At 42.1% G+C, this 18,761-nt stretch overlaps 1 protein-coding gene across 2 annotated transcripts; it reads right to left on the bottom strand.

The window, feature by feature from the left end:
* Positions 1–1,595: 1,595 nt before the first annotated feature.
* LOC308288312 (RNA-binding protein, mRNA-processing factor 2a) lies at positions 1,596–18,139 on the bottom strand. Of its 2 annotated transcripts, none has more exons than XM_080729719.1 (8): positions 17,456–18,139; positions 14,475–14,552; positions 13,073–13,111; positions 12,543–12,605; positions 10,480–10,630; positions 7,773–7,918; positions 2,818–2,886; positions 1,596–2,615 (listed from the first exon to the last, which is right to left on the bottom strand). In XM_080729719.1, exons 1-7 carry the CDS (start codon positions 17,912–17,914, stop codon positions 2,821–2,823), a joined length of 1,002 nt encoding a protein of 333 aa, XP_080585845.1. In that variant the 5' UTR covers positions 17,915–18,139; the 3' UTR covers positions 1,596–2,615; positions 2,818–2,820. The 2 variants fall into 2 exon arrangements, with proteins under 2 accessions (XP_080585845.1, XP_080585844.1); XM_080729718.1 differs by having other exon boundaries at positions 17,444–18,139.
* Positions 18,140–18,761: the final 622 nt, after the last annotated feature.

An 18,761-nucleotide genomic window follows, 5' to 3' on the forward strand; every position in this document is an offset into this window, starting at 1 on the left:
TGTAATGCCTAGCGTCCTCATACTGGGCATAGCAAACAGGCAAAAATTGGTGACCATTTGGCAAAAATAGCAGATCTATTGCGAACTTGTAGATCAGGCTTCTTCAACAAAGATTTGGTGTAGTAGAGTGAATAGACCACTGGAGGACCCTAGTCAACAAAGTATGAAGGATTTAAAGCAGCACTATGTAGACTCATGAATACTAGTGATCGACCGATTATCGAAACGGGCGATAATCGAAGTCGATATTCATAACATTTATTAATATCGCAAGTTGAAAGAAATTGATATATTTTTTTATTATTTGCATCTTGGTTACTGATTTTCACCTATTTCCTGCTGCGGAATAGGTTTTTAATGCTATTCTAGTATGTGGCGACTAGTTGTGAGCCTCTAGACATTTAGGATGGGAAAAATATATAAATTAATTAACCACCATTTCAAATTGGGGAATACATTTTCTTCTTTAAAATGCATATCCGTTCATAATATCGGTCGGCCTCTTTGAACACGACTTATCGAAATCGAACATGAGAATCCCAAATCGGTCGACCCCTATTGAATACAATTCAAATTTGTCCAATTTTATGGTAGAGCATGTTATTATATTAGAGTGGTTGTATCATTTATTTCTCCCTGCTACATTGAGACATTAAGATTGCGTCAAGGTCATGGCTCACCCAGACACAGGATCTGACATGATTTTTTTTTGACCAGATGGTCAAGATTCAATTCATCCCCTGAGCAGGCAGGCAGGCTCTATTAGCTCAATGGGTTGAAAACAGCACCAGGTTCAAATCCAGAGGAGGACAGTTACATACAGGGTTCCCACGGTCATGAAATTCCTGGAAATATTTTGAAATTAGAAAAATATTTTCCAGTACTGGAAAAGTTTTGGAATTGATCAAGGGTCCTGGAAGGTCCTGGAAAAAATAGCTATGCAAGTATGCATTGTCTTTGGTTATTGATTTTGTTAATACCTCTGAAATGACAAATTAAACATTGGCCAAATTGTCAAATATTAGAGTTAGAAATTGTGAAAATAGCAGATCTACATGCTCACGTTGTGAGCATGTAGATCTGCTATTTTCACAATAGAACCGTGTTATACAAAATTCCTCAACTCTAGTGCTCGTCAGGGTGGGGGGTCCCCAGTTCACATATGATTATTTCAGGGGTCACGGCCTGAAAAGGTTGAGAACCACTGGCATACACTACCCGTCTTTGGGCATTGCACATAGGAGTAAGCGACTCGTTATTGAGCCGAATTATTGTTATATAGGGATAGGGAAATCGGGAAATCGGGTTAAATATTCTGGAAGTTTTGTAAGAGTTTTGGAAATTAATTGGTAAGAATGTGTGGGAACCCCGTACATAGTGCAGCTTTAGGAGGTTATGTGTAACATACCTGTACGACCAAACGTGTTCACAGTTCATCCAAACGTGTTCACAGTTCATAAGTTACACAGACAGACGACACAGGAATGCATTCACTTGCTTCTTTTATTCATAAGATGGGAATATTTGTACATCTTATGCACAGCAGATATAAAGACAAATATTTTTTTTCTAAACCACAAACTTAAATTCCTCCATCACTCTAAATCCTGCTTCCCATTTCACAATGGCCCCCACACAAAAAAACAAGCCATAAACGTTTGTAGTCCAGTTTCACATTCTGAAAGATCAGCGTTTTACAGCAATCTCATTTTAGCAGTCAGGATGGCACAAGCCACGTTCAGAACACTTCTCTTTTTTTTTATTGACAGACACACCTTCCCCTTTAAAACAAATACAATTGCACTTTTTTTCTTTTTTTAAACTACTTCAACAGGATTATAGGATCAAAAATAACACCAAAAACACATGAGACTAAACATCCAACTTATACAACTTCATTATTTAGTTGCACAAAATAATAACGCATAAATATACATTACGCAAAAAAAGTACAAAAATACTTGTACTTGTTCTTTTGCTCAAATAATACATATTGATATGGTCAGGTTAAGGGGCAAGGGACTGTCATCTGAACATAGGGATGCATTCACAAGGGTCCATGCAAGATAAGCCATTTACACAACAGCCTAGCTTTCACAGAGGTATTAGACCGGGTTCTACAGGAAAACTAAACTTCATCATCTAGGCCAAGGTAAGGAAGCAACACAAACACTAAGTAAATTAGGGTACACAGAACTCTGCGTTCTAAATTCATGCCAAAAACGACTTCAACATGCAATGACTCGACTCTCCTAAAGCCTCAGAGCCACAACAATAGCCCATGGAAGGACTAGCTTAAGAATGGGACAACTTCATCAAACGGGACACGGTCTCCCCAGCAATTATCTATCATCCATCGTTTACTTTGCCCGAGGTGTGTTTTGAAGTGCTATATAAGACGGTACCGCAAATAGTTGCCAAAAGAGGAGTCCTAAGCTCAGTCTCTCCACAGCCAAGATAGTTTGGGCTGGCTCCCTCCAGGATAGCCCGGAGGGGAACATAAATACTGTATGTTTGTAATGCACAATTGTCCATTAAATAAACCTGATTAAATTAAACAAAAGAACTTGGTAAACCTCACTTCAGCTGGAGGATGGCGTCATTTCCATGGAGTCCTGGGGAAAAGGGGGGGGTATTTTCAGATGATTTTAAAAACATTACATAAGTGTTGAGAAAATATTTTTGATTCATCATCACTGCTGATAATGAAGATAAAGTGTCATTTTCTGTGTGAACAATATCATTATTAATAAACTCCATAAATGGGAGTTTTCAGCTTGCATAACATCAGGTTGGCAGAAATAAACGGTTACTCACATTCTAACAAAACTGCCGGGATTTCCATCCTGGCTGGGACGTCTCAGAGGGTGTGGGGTACCAGCGCATCTACAAACACACATCCAGAGACAAGTCAAGTTACTGTGTGTAACAGACCCAGAGACAAGTCAAGTTACTGTGTGTAACAGACCCAGAGACAAGTCAAGTTACTGTGTGTAACAGACCCAAAGACAAGTCAAGTTACTGTGTGTAACAGACCCAGAGACAAGTCAGTTACAGACAAACACAAGTCACTCACTTAAAGACCCCAAAACAAGTCAGTCACGTACAGATCCAAAGAGAAGGCAGTCATGTACATGTAAAAACATTTATCTTCTGTAACTTATGTTTTTAATCAAAGCCACTGTGCAAGTACATCACAATACCGATACTTCAGGTTTAACCACATTAAAGGGTGTGTAAGTGAAAAGTTAAAGCTCTTGATAATCATCATTGTTACAGTGTAGTGTTTCAGGAAACAGGTGTCTCGCCATCTCTTTGTACACAATTCTTTTTAAGGTCTGGGTACCAATTTGAGGTCGGTGTTCCAGTTCCAAATCTGTCTTGTTTCATGACTTTCCAATTCACTAGTTTATCCTGTATGAGTTCTCTCTCCTGATTGGATGGAGGGGGACCGTCAGTAAACAAAGTATCGATTACCAATAAGAAATACACTCCTTTATGCCTGGTGTCCTTACTTTGAGCATGTCATTCTAGGTGAAATTTATTTTAAGAGGGGAAAAAAGGTTAACTATAATAGCAGATCTACAAGCTCATAACATGTTGTGATGCATTGTGAGCTTGTAGGTTGTCCATTTTCGCTACTAGTCACATGACCAAGTACACAGGGCTTCAGAGGTTTAAAAAGATGCAGGAATGCATTTGCGGGGACTGTCCCTTTAAAGCCATGAGAATGTGGGTCACAGCTCCTCCGTCCGCGAGGACAATTAGTCCCAGAGTAATTAACAGGCATGGAAATGGTGAGTGGTCTTAACGACCTCTCTGTGTTAAACATTTGCACACAGTGACAAAACGACAGTCCCCATCCCCACCATATGCATCCACTACATGACTAATCCATGAGGTTGCTTACATTACCACCGGGGGGCCATTTCCCAACAAATTCTTGAAAAAGTAAAGAAAAAGGGCAAAGAGGTCAAAGTAATTGCAAGGACAAACGACCATAATGTAGACAGATTCAGAGGTTAGAGAAATATTAGTCTGACAGTCTCTTGTCGGGCGGAAACCTTGTATGCCCAAAACCTTTACTTTCAGGAAATGGGTAAAAGAATTAACCTGTGTTCCAATGAATACAATGTTGTTTAGTCACACCAGGACAGATTTAACCAAGGTTGCATCCAATCTAAGGTTTCATACAAAAGTAGGGAATATACATGATCTGCAAGCTCACGTGTTGCTATGTGATGCATTGAGCAGTGATGTGTTGAGCTTATAGATCTGCCATGTTTGGTAAGGTTCAAGTATGTCGGTCCGTATTTTGGGCCGTTTAATTATAAGGCGATTATTTCAATGAATCACATCGCAATACGTGAGCTTGCAGATCATGTATATTCACTACATTTGTGCAACACTGTCAAACGAAGTATTAAAAAAAAACAATTTACGGAGAAAAGAAAAGCTGAAATATGGAGATACAAGGTTTCTGCCCGACAGCTGCGATATTATGCAGTCTGACAAACGCGGGTCTTAGCATGCATCCATAACAGACGGCATCAGTGGGAAGAAAACTCGCGGTATTTTAGGGATCCATCACCAGATTGCAATTAGCGGAACGCTGCCCCCCCCCCCCCCCTCCTTTGTACAGCTACACAGAGCTTATATTCCAGTAGGGGGGGGGGAGAGACACGTCGTGGACAGTAAGTTGGCACCTCTAGAGATGGCCATCACAACTCTCCCTGCGAATAAATACCTTGCATTCCTTCGCCCGCTGTCCCCGGGAAAAATAGGCTACATAAGAGCTTGCAGCAGCGCGGCACTCAGTGACGTGCTGGGCCCCTGATTCAGCCCAGGAAAAAGAGTTGGAGAGGCCCTCATTGTGCCGCTGCTGCTACTCAAAGATTTCGTCGTTGTCGGGTGGAAATCTTGTATGTCCAAAACCGTTTGTTTTGTATTTATCATTTAAAAAATTATTTAAACTAGTGAAAACAGCTGATCTACAAGCACACAACGCCTCGCGGTGCGAGCCGTTGTGTGCTTGTAGATCGGCTGTTTTCACTACTTTTGTGCGACAGCTTTGTATGATGAAGCAGGGCTTTGCTTTGCGAAAAAGATATTACAAATTTGAAACTTGGAGATGCAAGGTTTCTGCCCGACAGTGACGATTTACTTTGTTGGCCGCCCAGCCCCCAAAATGGAACGAAGGCCGACATTTTATTTGTATTTTCTTTCCCAATGGCCGGCCTGGACCGGCCGGGAATGAACCGGCCGTTCGGGAGTTGTCCCACTTTTCCCAATGGCCAGCACGTCCCTGCCCCTGGCGGCACTCCCTCCCTCCCTCCCTCCCCGTCGCTGTGTTTCATATGTTGCGGGAGGAAGTTAGCTCAGCAATGAACTTCCACTGACCCATTCAAGGGAGAAATATTTTCCATTGCTATTGTTTATTGAAAAAGGGTTCGCAGCACAGAGCTTTTGGGGTAGCATTACTAACATCTAGACAACAATTAGCCTGACAATGGAAGCACTTCCTGTGACTTCCTTTCCATCTGCTGAGGATTCTGTGTGCTCATTCAATTAAAAAGGAAAATTCTACTTTGGGGTCGAAAGAATGTCTGTGTTGTTACAACTATAGAACATTGTTGAGTTGTTTTTAATTTCTAGAACATTTGAGTGTCAAATAGTTTTCATTTCATCACAGAGGGTGTGGGTAGGTTGCTATTGCTTCTTTAAGTCGAGCCAAGTGTCAAACTTATCTTTTGGAACAAAACTCTTATTTTTGTTTCCAGTTATGCATCTTGCACAATAATGTTTTCCTATCAAAGACACAGGCCACGGTCACACCACACCTTTATTCTACCTATGAGGGCGGATTCTACCAAAGCAGCGGTTTGGAGTCGTTTGCTGCCATTCGCAGATTTCTAAAAAAAAAAAGAAAATAAAACTATTCCCATTGAAATTCATTTACAGAATCCGCTCTCATACAGTAGGTGGAGTGCGGTGTGACCGTGCCCTTTGGCCATGTTTACCCAGCTCAGCTGAAAATAAAAAAGAAATCCATGTAGGCTACACAAAGTTGAAAATGTTTCAACTCTCAGCAACCAAAGAATAAACGGCTGATGTGCACAGCCCTGCACAGAATAGACAGATACAAGAAGTTGACAATCGGAGAGGGCCTCCATTAAAACCTAGTCATATTTGGTCACCGCTGGTGTCGGGCACCTCATAAAACAGCAGATCTATAAGCTCACAAAACATCCCGCTGTGACATGTTGTGAGCATTAAGATCTGACATTTTTGGTGTGCCGTGTGCAACACAACCTCACGACCAAACTTAAGTCAGGCAAGATGCTGGAACCAGAGCACCTCCAAGTGTACACACACACGGGAAGCAGTGGGCTTAGGTAGGGGTGTTTGTGTGGCGGAGGGTCTAATTAGGTGGTAAATGTCCAAGCTACAATGTATAGGTCTGACAAGTTCACAACGTTGTGAGCTTGCAGATCAGCCCAAAATAGCAGATCCAACGCGTTCACAACTAACACGCCATGAGCTTGCAGTTCAGCCATTTTCGGTGAAAAGAATTTCGTTGCAGATCAAAAAGAAACAGCGCACCAAGAGGCTGGAGGGTTTAGGTCAGTGGTTTTCAACCAGTGGTCTGGGGACCACCAGTGGTCCTTGAGGGGATTCCAGCTGGTCCCCAGCTAAATGATGGATTTGTTAACCAAATGGACCGTTAGAGATCTTATACTCTTGAGTGTAAATTGAAGCCTGCCTACGGAACTCGGCCCCGCCTCGTTCCTGCAGCAAGGCTGCAGTGCCAATAACCACAGTAATACATACTAGTCGGGGGCCTTAGGGTTTTTTTCGTGCTAATCAGTCTAAAAGTGCCAGATTTTGCACAGATGTAGCCCAGGGCATGCTCTAATGATTTAGCTAGGGCGCCCGAGTCTGCGACCTTCGAAAGGGCCACATCGGCCAAATCAAGTTGGACTCACATTGACTTTCTATTTGGTTTGTCATGATTCTGAATCCATTGCAAGCATTTATTTTGCACAAAAAAACATTCCTTGGGCTAAAAATGGCCCCAACAAAACTGTGAAAAGTGATGACTCATCACTATTATCACTAAACCATCGTTTTGTGGGTCAGTTTTTTTTTTTTTTGCCCAAGAAAAGTTTTCAGAATTATGACAAACCCCTATTTAGACCCCTCAGATCCTACTTAAAGCAGATTTTCTTTCTGGGTATTTTCCTCCTGTATAGAAAGTCAATGGGAGCCCAACTTGATTTGGCCGCTGTGGCGACCCCGAAGGTCGCCGACTCGGGCGCCCTAGCTAAATCATTAGAGCATGCCCTGGGCTACATCTGTGCAACATGTGGTGCTTTTAGACTGATTAGCACGAACTTACCATTTTATCTCCCTAAGGCCCCCGACTACACCCCCTTTTGTAATATTACTTAATTAAACATCTGCATTACTTAATTTACTAAATGTTTACACAATTAGAGAATTTAGAATTGTTATCTTGATCAACCTTAGCCTATCCTATGGTACCGCATCAATACAGCACAGAATTTTGGAACATTTTCTTATCCAACTATAACACAATATTCTACGCTTTGCGTCTGAGAGGCTGCATCTCCTCAAATGGTGGTCTGTGGCTCAAATGCCAAATATATAATGGACCTTGAAGTGAAAATGGTTGAAAACCACTGGTTGAGGTGGTTAAAACAGGAAATAGAAAAAGGAAAAAAGATGTGACACACCGGTTGGTCCCTCACCTGGGCGTGGAGGGCTGCGGCGGCGGCGGCGGCGGCAGGGTAGGTGAAGGCGTGGGGCAGGCCGGGGGTGAGCTCCGTGGTGTACAGAGGGTAGGGGGCCCAGGCGTCTGGGGACGCGGGGATCAGTGCTGCCCCCGTCAGGTCATCTGGGGTCGGGTCGTCATGTGGAGGAAGGACGAGATCATTAGGCCTAGAATTATTGAATGCTTTAACCAGTGAAAAATAGCAGATCTACAAGCTCGCAGCACACGCTGCGAGCTTGTAGATCTGCTATTTTTTTGAAAAAGTCGTGAAAATGTGTGCAAATCTTTGAATATATGTATTTTTAAAGCGAACGTAGGTAACTCACATTTAGCCTCTGGGTGGTCCCTGGAACTAAATATTTTGAGATGGGGGTCCTTGGCCAAATACTTATCATTCACATGAAAAGGTTTGAGAACCACTGACATAGTAGTCTCTCAAGAACAGACTAACTGAGCTCCAGTTAAGTGAAAAGAACCTTTTCTTTGACGGTGGCTGCCAGATTGCTGACATAGAAACATAGGTTTTTCAAAGAAACCTTAGAAGGATTCAAAAGGCACTTGTAGAATCGGGTCAAAATTCTAATTTTCACGATTTTTCAAAAATAGCAGATCTACAAGCTCGCAGCGCGGCACTGTGAGCTTGTATATCTGTAATTCAATCAAAAATGTAATCAACTATAGTAAAGTATAGCAGACAAATTAAAGTCACCGTGTAAGCGTTCCTATTAAACATTATTTTTCACAACCACCGTTGCACGTTAATGTGTTCTCTACCATTCAGAGAGCAGGCATGCGCGTCCCGATTTAGCCGGTCGATTTGACTGACATATGGTCCAAGTGCGACTTCACCCCAAAACCAAAACTGTGGGAGGAGTAGTAGCGCAGCAAACAAAAACGTTAACTTAAGAGACGATGGAAGATGGAATAAAGCCCTACAGGGGCTGATAATCGTATAGTTTCTCACAATGCTACTGTTGCCTTCCAAAATATCCTCGTAGCTATAAAACTACAGCACTCATTTTGGAGCGGTTCCTGGGAATGGCAGTTCTACTGACAGACAACAGAGGTACCGGAGGTGCCAACACAAATATAACGGATGTTACACAGTTAAGACTTTAAAGTATCCTTCAGTTTATATAATCCTTCAGTACATGCATATAATGGAGGCCAAAACAAACCAGTTTGCAGCTCTGAATGGACCCCACGCCACCTACAGTTTCTAATGACACAAACTTCCTCTGAAAGGTTTACATCAGTACTATTAAAAGTTTCACCAAGAATAGACCATATTCACACGCCGGCAGCTAATGAAATGCCAACGCCGTTGGTCTGGTTTTTCAATGCAAACATGGCCCGCTCTGTGAATATGGTATATTGCGCTTTTGACCAGAATTTGGCCATGACAGAGGAATTTGAAATGACACCCCAAAATAGCGCTATGAACAGAACTGTGCCAACTCCTGACTATAGCACATTGCAGGGTTCCCACACATTTTAACCAATTCATTTCCAAAACCTTTCCAAAACTTTTCCAGAATATTTAACCCAATTTCCAGGACTATATAACAATAATTCAGCTCAACAACAAGTCGCTTACTCCTACGCGCAATGCCCAAAGACAGGTAGTGTATTGCCAGTGGTTCTCAACCTTTTCAGGCTGTGACCCCCGAAATAATCATATTTTAACTGGGGACCCCGGCACCCTGACAAGCACTAAGAATTGAGGAATTTTGTATAACAGTTCTATTGTGAAAATAGCCGATCTACATGCTCACAACGCCTCGCGTTATTAACAAAAGAGGTATTAACAAAATCAATAACCAAAGACAATGCATAGCTATTTTTTCCAGGACCTTCCAGGACCCTCGATCAATTCCAAAACTTTTCCAGTACTGGAAAAATATTTTTCCAATTTCAAAATATTTCCAGGAATTTCATGACCGTGGGAACCCTGACATTGGAACAAGCAGGTGCAAAAGCCAATAGCCGAGGCGCAGCGGCTCTCTAGCCTCATGTGAAACAGTGGGACTGGTCTGCTAGGGAACACAAAACTCAAAAGATGATGCATGCATGTGGAGAGTGAAGTTAGTCGTTTTGATCAGCATATTGCTCCCCTTCGCACCCACTTTACATTTACCCACAAGTTTGAGTGTGTTAAAGAGGAACCGTGACGATATTTATCATCAATCCTGTCATTCATTTTGAGGAGGACATGTGAGAATGTGACAACACGTTCCAAAGCGCCCTGCAACCCTAGTTATTTCTTTAAACGTAGAGTAGGCTGCCGGCTGGTTCTGGACATTGATTTCTTATCTCACTATATTGCGTTTCCTTTGCTTGAAGCCCTGTGTAAAGCACATTGGATTGCCTTGTACAAATAAAACTGCCATGCCTATTATCCATTGAGTCCTTATTTTTTCCTTTTACTGATGCAACTCAATTATAATCAACTCTCCTGTCTGGCTCTCCCCAAACTATGTAACCACACTATCTGGACGTGCGGGACGCATTGGGAAGTGTCCCATTTTCACTCGTCCCCCTCCTCAGAACAGAATGACTAAAGACTCGCATCAACAATTGGCCAAGTCCCCCTATAACCCCCGAAAGGCGAACGGAGGAACGGCGCCGCTTGGGGTGAAAGAGAGGATGAAGAGTCTAGGAGCCGTGCAGCCAGTAAAACTTACATGGGTCCCGTGCAATGAAGTGAGCTCCTAGAGCAGGGTGGATATTTGTGGGGTTCGGTGTAGCCATCAGCTTACTCTTTGCCATCTTCGTGTTGGCTTTAGCAAACTCTAAGCGCAGGGTCTGGGGGCTTTCGGGATCAAAGCGGACACCCTGCGAGGGGAGGGGGGGGAAGAAACGGAGGGGTGGAGTGGAGGTACAAGAGTATTCTTTAAAGGGAGGTGGACTGAGTTTGAAGGGGGCGTGACGTAAAAAAGAAAACTCAGGTCTAACATGGCCTTGTTCCTTAGCCCCGTTTAAACACTCACAACGTATCCTTCACACTCCTCGAGTTATGGTGTGGTTCTGTCAAACCCTTATGCCCTTCAAATAAATTATGTTGAGGATCAGTCAAGATCGTAAATTAGAGGGGAGAGAGAAAGAAAAAAGAAAGAGGGATAGACTGAAGGATACGTTGTAGGAGCGTTTGAACATGCTTGTATCTCTTTTGGCTTCATGACCAGAACAGATAAGCGGTTCCACACCACTGGGAGGTACAAAGCATCCACCCTGATGATCCACCGGTCAGGAAGGAAAAGAGATGAGGAGCAGGGCTCAAAGTCACAGCAACATCAAGAGGGCTCATTTAACTCTTTGAGTGGAAACAAAATGGAACGGTGTGAGTGAGGGTCCACTTGTTCCCACTGTCAAGAGTTGAGGTAGGGCAAGTGATATTTCTTTATCAAAATAAGTGTTTAACCCATTTAGGCATAGAATTATTGAATGCTTTAGCTATTGAAAAATAGCAGATATACAAGCTCACGCTGTGAGCTTGTATATCTTCTATTTTTCAATAGTTAAAGCATAAAATAATGATACACAATGATGTGTACCCGTTCTAAATGGGTTAATAGCTCCATATTCTGACGGTACTCATTGATGGAAATAGAATGTCTGTTCAGTTACGGGAGTCTTCCTGTTCTCTCCAGCTCTTCAGTTAGCAGAAAATGCATTGTTCAAACCGGTATTCAATCAGCAGAGAGAACTCGCACTGTATACTGTACAGATTAAACAAGTGAATGTCAATGAGCAGACAAAATGGAACTGGAACACTATAAAACTGAAGCTGATAAATGCGTACTCTTCTTATGGCTGATGGGGAAGAAAATGTATTTTCTGTTTATTAAAGAGCTGGAGAGACAGGGCGACACCCGTTACTGAACACTCTAGCAATGAGTACCATCAGAATTAAGTGCTATAGCTACCTTTTTACCAAAACATTTTGTTTTAACCCCCAAAACACATCACTTACTCTACCTTTAAATAAACACTCAGAATTTTGCTGTGCACAATACTTTGGTGTAATTTACTTTTCTGGTGGTTTGGCCCTGCTTTGTGTGTTTTGTGCCCTAAGCGTTGTGCCCACATGCAGGTGAGTAGCCTAGTACTTCGGTGTGTGTTTTGTGTGTTTGTGTGGTGTGTGACTGCTGGTGTATCTAAGAGGTGATGCGTTAGACACTATGACAGAGAGAGAGAGAGAAGTGTTAGATAACTGCCAAGTGGTCTACTTGGTGAACAGAATTAAAACGGGGTTACTACAGAAGACGGGGTGGTAAATTCTACCAATGTGGCTATTAAGTTAACATGTGTTACAGTTAAAGCAGTGATATGCAAATGAGGAAGGCTATACCAGACTTTGGGATGGGACGTGAACCAAGGCCAAAGGTCAAAGTTAAACTACCGTAAGCCTACAGGACTCTGGTCTGTGTCCGAAAAGGCCCTGCCCTTGAATTGTAAAAGACAAAATGGGTTGACTTTGAGAAATTGTATGGGATTGGTTTATTCAGTGATATATATATTTTTCCTTTATTTCCCATAGATTCACTGCAAAATCCTGAGAGTTAAAATGTTTTGACACTCTAAATTGTATTAACCCTCATAATTTTGCAGTGTTTTCAGTTTGGAGAAAAGGACAAGAAGAAATGTCAAATACAAGCTATGTTACAACACAAAACATTACAAGAGAACAACCATCAGAAACAGCAGCCTACAGTCGACAGTGTGTTGTGGATGGATAGATGCTTACGTTTAGCGCATTTTTCGCTGCTTCGGCTCCAGATCGACTGTCAAAGGTTACAAACCCAACAGGCTGGAAGAAGAGAAGAGGGCACACATCACTGACTGCACCCCTCCTCAACAGTTAACAGCTTACATTCCTTATAGGGCTGGGTGAGCAAATGGGATAGTTCCGACCCAATTACCTTGATAAGATATTTTGACAACAAAAATCGTATTTTGGCCATAATAATATTGTGACCATAATAAATTCTTTAAAAAATGTTCACCAAATTAAAGAATTGTGAAGATGGCCAATCTTCAAGGTCACAATGCATAATGCGCTTGTATTTCCATCTTCTGAAAATACCGCCATCCACAAGTTGAGTCACAATATATCACAATTTAATTGTGGGGGGAATTCAGCAAAATCTAATTAATTTGATTGATAACTTACAGCCTAGCCATAATCAAGATTAAATTAAATCCAATAAGTGCATATGGACTGAATATACTATAGTATTAAAGTTATTCCTAACACTGACAAGAGAAAATCCTCACCTGTTTTGATGTTAACTTAATCAGTGACCCTTCATAACCCTGTGAAAAGGAAAGACAGCCAATTATCCAACATGGAGTCACATGAAGCTAGCCGTGCACCTGCATGGTGTGCACGTTGAGCAGGCTCCACTAGCTCCTCATGAACGCATGTGCATCATAGGTCTTGCTTAACCATATATGGTAAAAAAAGGAGAATTTACAACTACTAGTATGTGTATAAATGTAGCCTTCGCTGATTTGCTTTAAAAGCATGCCACAGAACACACAAAGTACTGCGTGTGTACATTTTGTTTACAATGAATGATTTATACGCAACATTTCCAAATAAAGCCATTGCTTTATGCCAAGCGTGGACAGACTAAAGACTGGTTACAGCACAAACAGCTTGCTGGGAAAAGAGAAGGGGAGTTGTGGCTCCAGAGTTCATTGATAGATGGGATCGCTCCTAATCCTGATTTACAACCATGGAAAATTAAACAACTTTCACCGGCTGTGTCTTTAGGAACACAACCCAGAGCAGACTCTGCTTCAAGAGACTTCAACATGGAATCATAAGAGGTAGAGTCTTAAAACATTCACAACACCACACTTTAATGTGGCATTGCCAAGTACGGATAAACGACGAACAAGAGCCTTCTGGAGAAAACTGCTATGACAGTTTTAACAGATACAGTAGGTGACCCAACACCACTTTAAACTTGAAAACAGATTAACTGAAAGCCAGATTTAAAATGTTACACACTTAGCTGAACACCAGATTCAAAGTTACAGGTTTTGAGGACTAATGCTTAATTTATACTCCCAGCGCACGACAGCGTTATTTTATATTAAAGGTATTTGTCGGCAAGCGACACTGTTGGCTGCACTCAAAACTGGACATTTGAGTGCAGCTCCATAATAAACGTGTGAAAGCAAATGGAGGCATGAACCGTTTTCCCTGAGAGGCAAGCTAGGTCACAGGGAGGTACGGTTGGCCAATCGCAAGGGCTACTCATTTACACATTCCACAAGCTCATCCATGCGGGATGATACCACTTCCAATTTGGTTAGTTAGGAGGAGTGTTTATGGAATCGGAGGAGTCCAGTCACAAACACTAGCCATGGACAAACAATGGCATGGCCTCATTACCATACACAGTCAAACCCTCTAGTGTTAGTTTAACTCTCAAGAGCGTACAAATGTAACCAAATGGACCCTTTAAACTTTTAAAGGGTCCATTTGGTTGCAATTGTACACTGGGAGTTACAGATTGATAAAAGTTAACAGGATTTTACCATTTACAAACAAACCTCCATATGTAGACCACTTGTATACTTCCACTTGTATCAAGGAATGAAGTAGTAATTTAAAGTATCGTCTCATGAATTTGCGTCATTATAAAAAGGGCCTGCTATCACTTACCTTGAACGGTCTGAAGAGGAGATACAGCTCTCGTGGTTTGATGTCTACTGGTAAGCCACTGACAAACAGCGTGCGGACCTGCAATAAACACACAAAATAAAGATACTTTGAGACAACATTCCATGTACAAAACTCAAATCTTGTCATGAAAATGGACCTTAATTCAGTTCTTCATTTTTTCCACAACGTTGTAAAGATATGGTATCATCCATCATAGCAACAGCACAAAAACGTATTTACTTTTAATTCCCCCCCATCCCCCAAGTGTCAGATTTACTTGTAACCCCCCCGTGTCAGTTTTCTTGTAGGACTTAAAGTAGGATGAATAGGAATTAATGTACACGGTACAATCATAAAATAAAATGCTCTTCCTCTGAAGATTTAAAAACTACAAAGATGTGATGTGCTTTGTTGAGGGGGGGAAGGGGGGGGGGGGGGGGTGGAGACGTGCTTGCATTTGATGCACTTGCAGATTAAATACAAGCACAAGCAGTCAGTGTCAAGTTGTCATGTCTGATGTCTGAAAGTCTAATGGTTGTGTGTGCTTGGAAATAAATAAACAAAAAGTGCTCATTTATTAAAGCCCTGAACAAAAGCAAGAGCTTCGCGACACGTCCCCGAGCTTGTAGATCTGTCCATTGTTTCGGCACTGCGCGGCACCGCCGTACGACGGAACACAAACAAACAAGGCATTAGTTCCCACTCGGCAGGGAGGCCAGGCCCCACCAACACAATAGGCTGCCAGAGGAACAGCGCCCCTGGACAACGGCGCACAGCGTGACACCATTTCCTTCCTTTGACCCACAGCCTCGACCCCGGCCGGTGGGGTTTGGTCCTTCCCCGGCATGATTCAGGTGCTGCACAGCAGCCAGCTTCTTGTCCATTTTAAAAGTCAGCGTGAGCACGACTAGACGGCCTTGACGCAAACTCAATGGAGTTGCTATAATCGGTCCGCTGACTTCTCTTGCTATGGTGTGTGTGTGTGTGTGTGTGTGTATGGTACTAATTGCCACATAGAAAAAGAATGGCTCAAGGGCGTTTCTCCAAGTGCCAGCACGACAGACAGCGGAAACAAGTTCCCCCGGAAAAATAGATAAATTGTTGGATATTTTAATTTAAGACTACAGCTCTTAAAAGCCATACGAAAATCCTCAGTGAGGGATAATTTAACTCGAGCATACAAATTTGACTAATTAAGGCTACATTTGTCACAGATGCATCTTGCTTGTGGTGTGTATATTAATTGTCTCACAGAAAAAAAAAGGACAGACTGCCATCAAAGACCATACCAAACTTGAGCCATTACGTCATTGTCAACACCCCCCCCCCCCCCCCCACACACACCAAATTGCACCATTTTTGAGACCGTTTGTTTTATGTTTTGACCAAATAAAATTAAAATTTCACAAAGCACCTCACATCTAACTAAAAGTCACTCGCTAAAATTAAGACATTGAAATGCAATTTTTTTTCCTTTTTTCCCCCAGGCTGGATGATTAAAATAGACCCACCTGTAATTGTAGATAAAATAAATAGCATAGTCACTTTTCAAAGGGGTGAATTAGCTATACATATCTTTGTTAAGAGTGTTTTCCCCTGGCTTTTCAACATGAATTTCTGTGAATGATGTACAATTTAGACAGATCTGCATAAAAATGTTTAAGACAGGGGCACGGTCAGTCAATATGGATTGGATATTTGCCTGATAATATACAGGCCTAATGTCCGTTATCTCAAAAGGGTGGAATGCATGATAAGGAATTCAGGAGCATTACTCATCCTGGAGAAAGAAAAAAAACATTTATTTAATAAGATACATTCTAGTTGACCTTGGCCCATGAAGAAAACATTTTTTATCTCTCATTTTTAGACTAAGAAATGTTTAAAGCAAATGGGAAGTGATAGGTTTTAGGAACAGCCATTTCATGTCCATCTACCTTTTTTTTTTAAAAACAAATACAGCTATGCCATGGTTTAATTTAAAAAAACATGCAATGTTCAACATAAAAACTGAAAGTTAATTATTTTTTAACAAGAATGAATGATTTAAAGGTTATAGTCTTCTGGGCAGGTATAATGTGACTTGTCCTTCCCCAGAGGGAACTACGCATGTAGTCCGTTAATTGTTAATCCTCAACAGCCTGTGTATATAAAAAATGAAAAAAAAGCTTCCTTTTTAGGCCCAAATATATTTTAGATGGGCTATAGGCCTAGGTTGAGAATTAGCTCACAATTTACAAAAATAAAAGAATAGAAAGTGTTAAATCTGATAATTGACAGACAGGTGACAAAAGCAAAAAGCAGAGATTTGTGCGGCTGTCTGCTAATCTTTTAGGATAAACCCACTAAAGCCAAAGCCCAAAGCCGAACAAAGCTACACGCCAATAAACCTTCATTAACAAGGGAATTACGGACAATTTAGCGCAGTGGTTCTCAAACTTTATCACGTGAAGGACCCACAAATTGACACGTATTTCGTGGACCCCCATTTGAGATTTTTTACGGCTTTAGTTTAGTGATTCTCAACCATTTTAATTTCAAGGACCCCCAGTTAGTTTGGCATGCATGATGCTAGTACGGACGGGCATTTATCTCTGGGACCCCAATTTATTAAGTAACAATTTAGGCCTATTTGGTTCAATTTGTAGGCCTACACACTGAGTTACACACCCATAAAAGGGTCCATTTGGTTACCAACTATCATTTAGCTGCGGACCCCCTGGAACCCCCCTCATTAAGGACCCCTGGCGGTCCATGGAACCCACTTTGAGAAGCAGTGCTTTAATAGCGGAACAAACTTCTTATAAAAAAGCATGGAAGTTTATCAGTTTGTAGACGGCGTTGTTTGTCGGTGGCTTTGAAGTTTGAACAGGATACAAAGAATCAAACGCGGCGGTGCTGCGAGTGTCGCACTTTAAAAAAACACAGAACTTTTATTTATTTTTTTGTAATAAAAAAAACTAAATGACCTTAATAATTACCTCCTCTTCAATGGAGACCTGGTTGTTGTTGTTGGTCTCGAGGCTGCTGGGGTCGCCGGACTTGAGGCTCATGTTGCTGCCGAGACTCGCTGCTTCTGCCACGGCTGCTGCTGCTGGGGACGTCGTGGTGAAACACGGAGGAGGAAGGTGGAGCAGGAGGTTATGGTTATTATTAATATTACTATAACTTCTCCTGCTGGGTGGATATGTCCCCCCGAATGCAGCGGCAGAAGTAGAAGAGGAGCGCTTGTAGCTGCAGAGGAACTCCTGGTGCCTCCTGAACTTCAGCAGAGACGTGGAGCTTCCTCCTCCTCCGAGGTGGTGCTGCTGGTGGTGAGGAGAACCGAGTGCTAGGATCTCAGCAGCCTGGGTGGAGGTGGTGGAGGAGGTGGAGGTGGTGGAGGACTCCAGCAGCAGAGAAGACGACGAGATAAAGTTGTGGTTGCCAGAGAGAATCATTCATAAAAATGTTATGTTTGTTTTGGGTGAGGTTAGAATATATAAACTTAATAAAGTGTGTGTGAAGAAAGAAAGAGTGTGGATATGTTTTTAGATGAATGCTGTGCGGTGTTGTGTGTGTGTGCACCGTGCAGAGTGGTGGGTGGAAAAGAAGAGTGGTGTGTGTGGTGTGTTTGTGTGAAGTGGACGGTGTGGTGTGGAGGAAAGAAGTGAAAAGCTCTCTCTCTCTTTCTGTCTCTACATCAATGTTGTGTGGAAATGCTGTGAGATGGAAGGAACAACTAAAGCAGGCGAGTGGAACTTTTTCATGTGAGCGTCTATCTATCTGGTGTGTGTGTGTGTGTGCGGTGCGTCCACGGTGCGTTCTCCCCCACTACTCTACACCCCCTGGTACTCAATTAGGTCATCAATTATGTTCTGCGACACACCGTGTGTGTGTGTGTGTGTGTGCGTGCGTGCGTGCGTGTGCGTGCGCGCGTGCCGTAATCAAAGGCCAGATCCGCCTCAGCTGCTTGTGAAAGCCCGGCCCACTTCGGAACTACATCATCACTGTCTGCTTATTCTAAAAAAAGAACCTCCTCCTCCCCAAAGATTGAGAAAGAACACATTTATATCATAAAACCTGCATTTATTTTATTTTTTATTTTAAAGACAGGTGATCTTTGCTTCCTAAACCCCATGTATTTGTCAAATTTTAATAAGCCACAGATGATAACTAAAGCGTGTAAATATACTACCCACATACATGGGATTCATAATAAGACTTAGTTTGTTTTATGGGGGAAGAGAGGAAAAAGAAAAGAAAGAATACAAATGTTAAATGGTGAAGACAATTAGCTGCTCGTAT

Source organism: Nannobrachium achirus, assembly GCF_963921795.1.
Source record: "Nannobrachium achirus genome assembly, chromosome: 7".
Lineage (NCBI taxonomy): Eukaryota > Metazoa > Chordata > Actinopteri > Myctophiformes > Myctophidae > Nannobrachium > Nannobrachium achirus.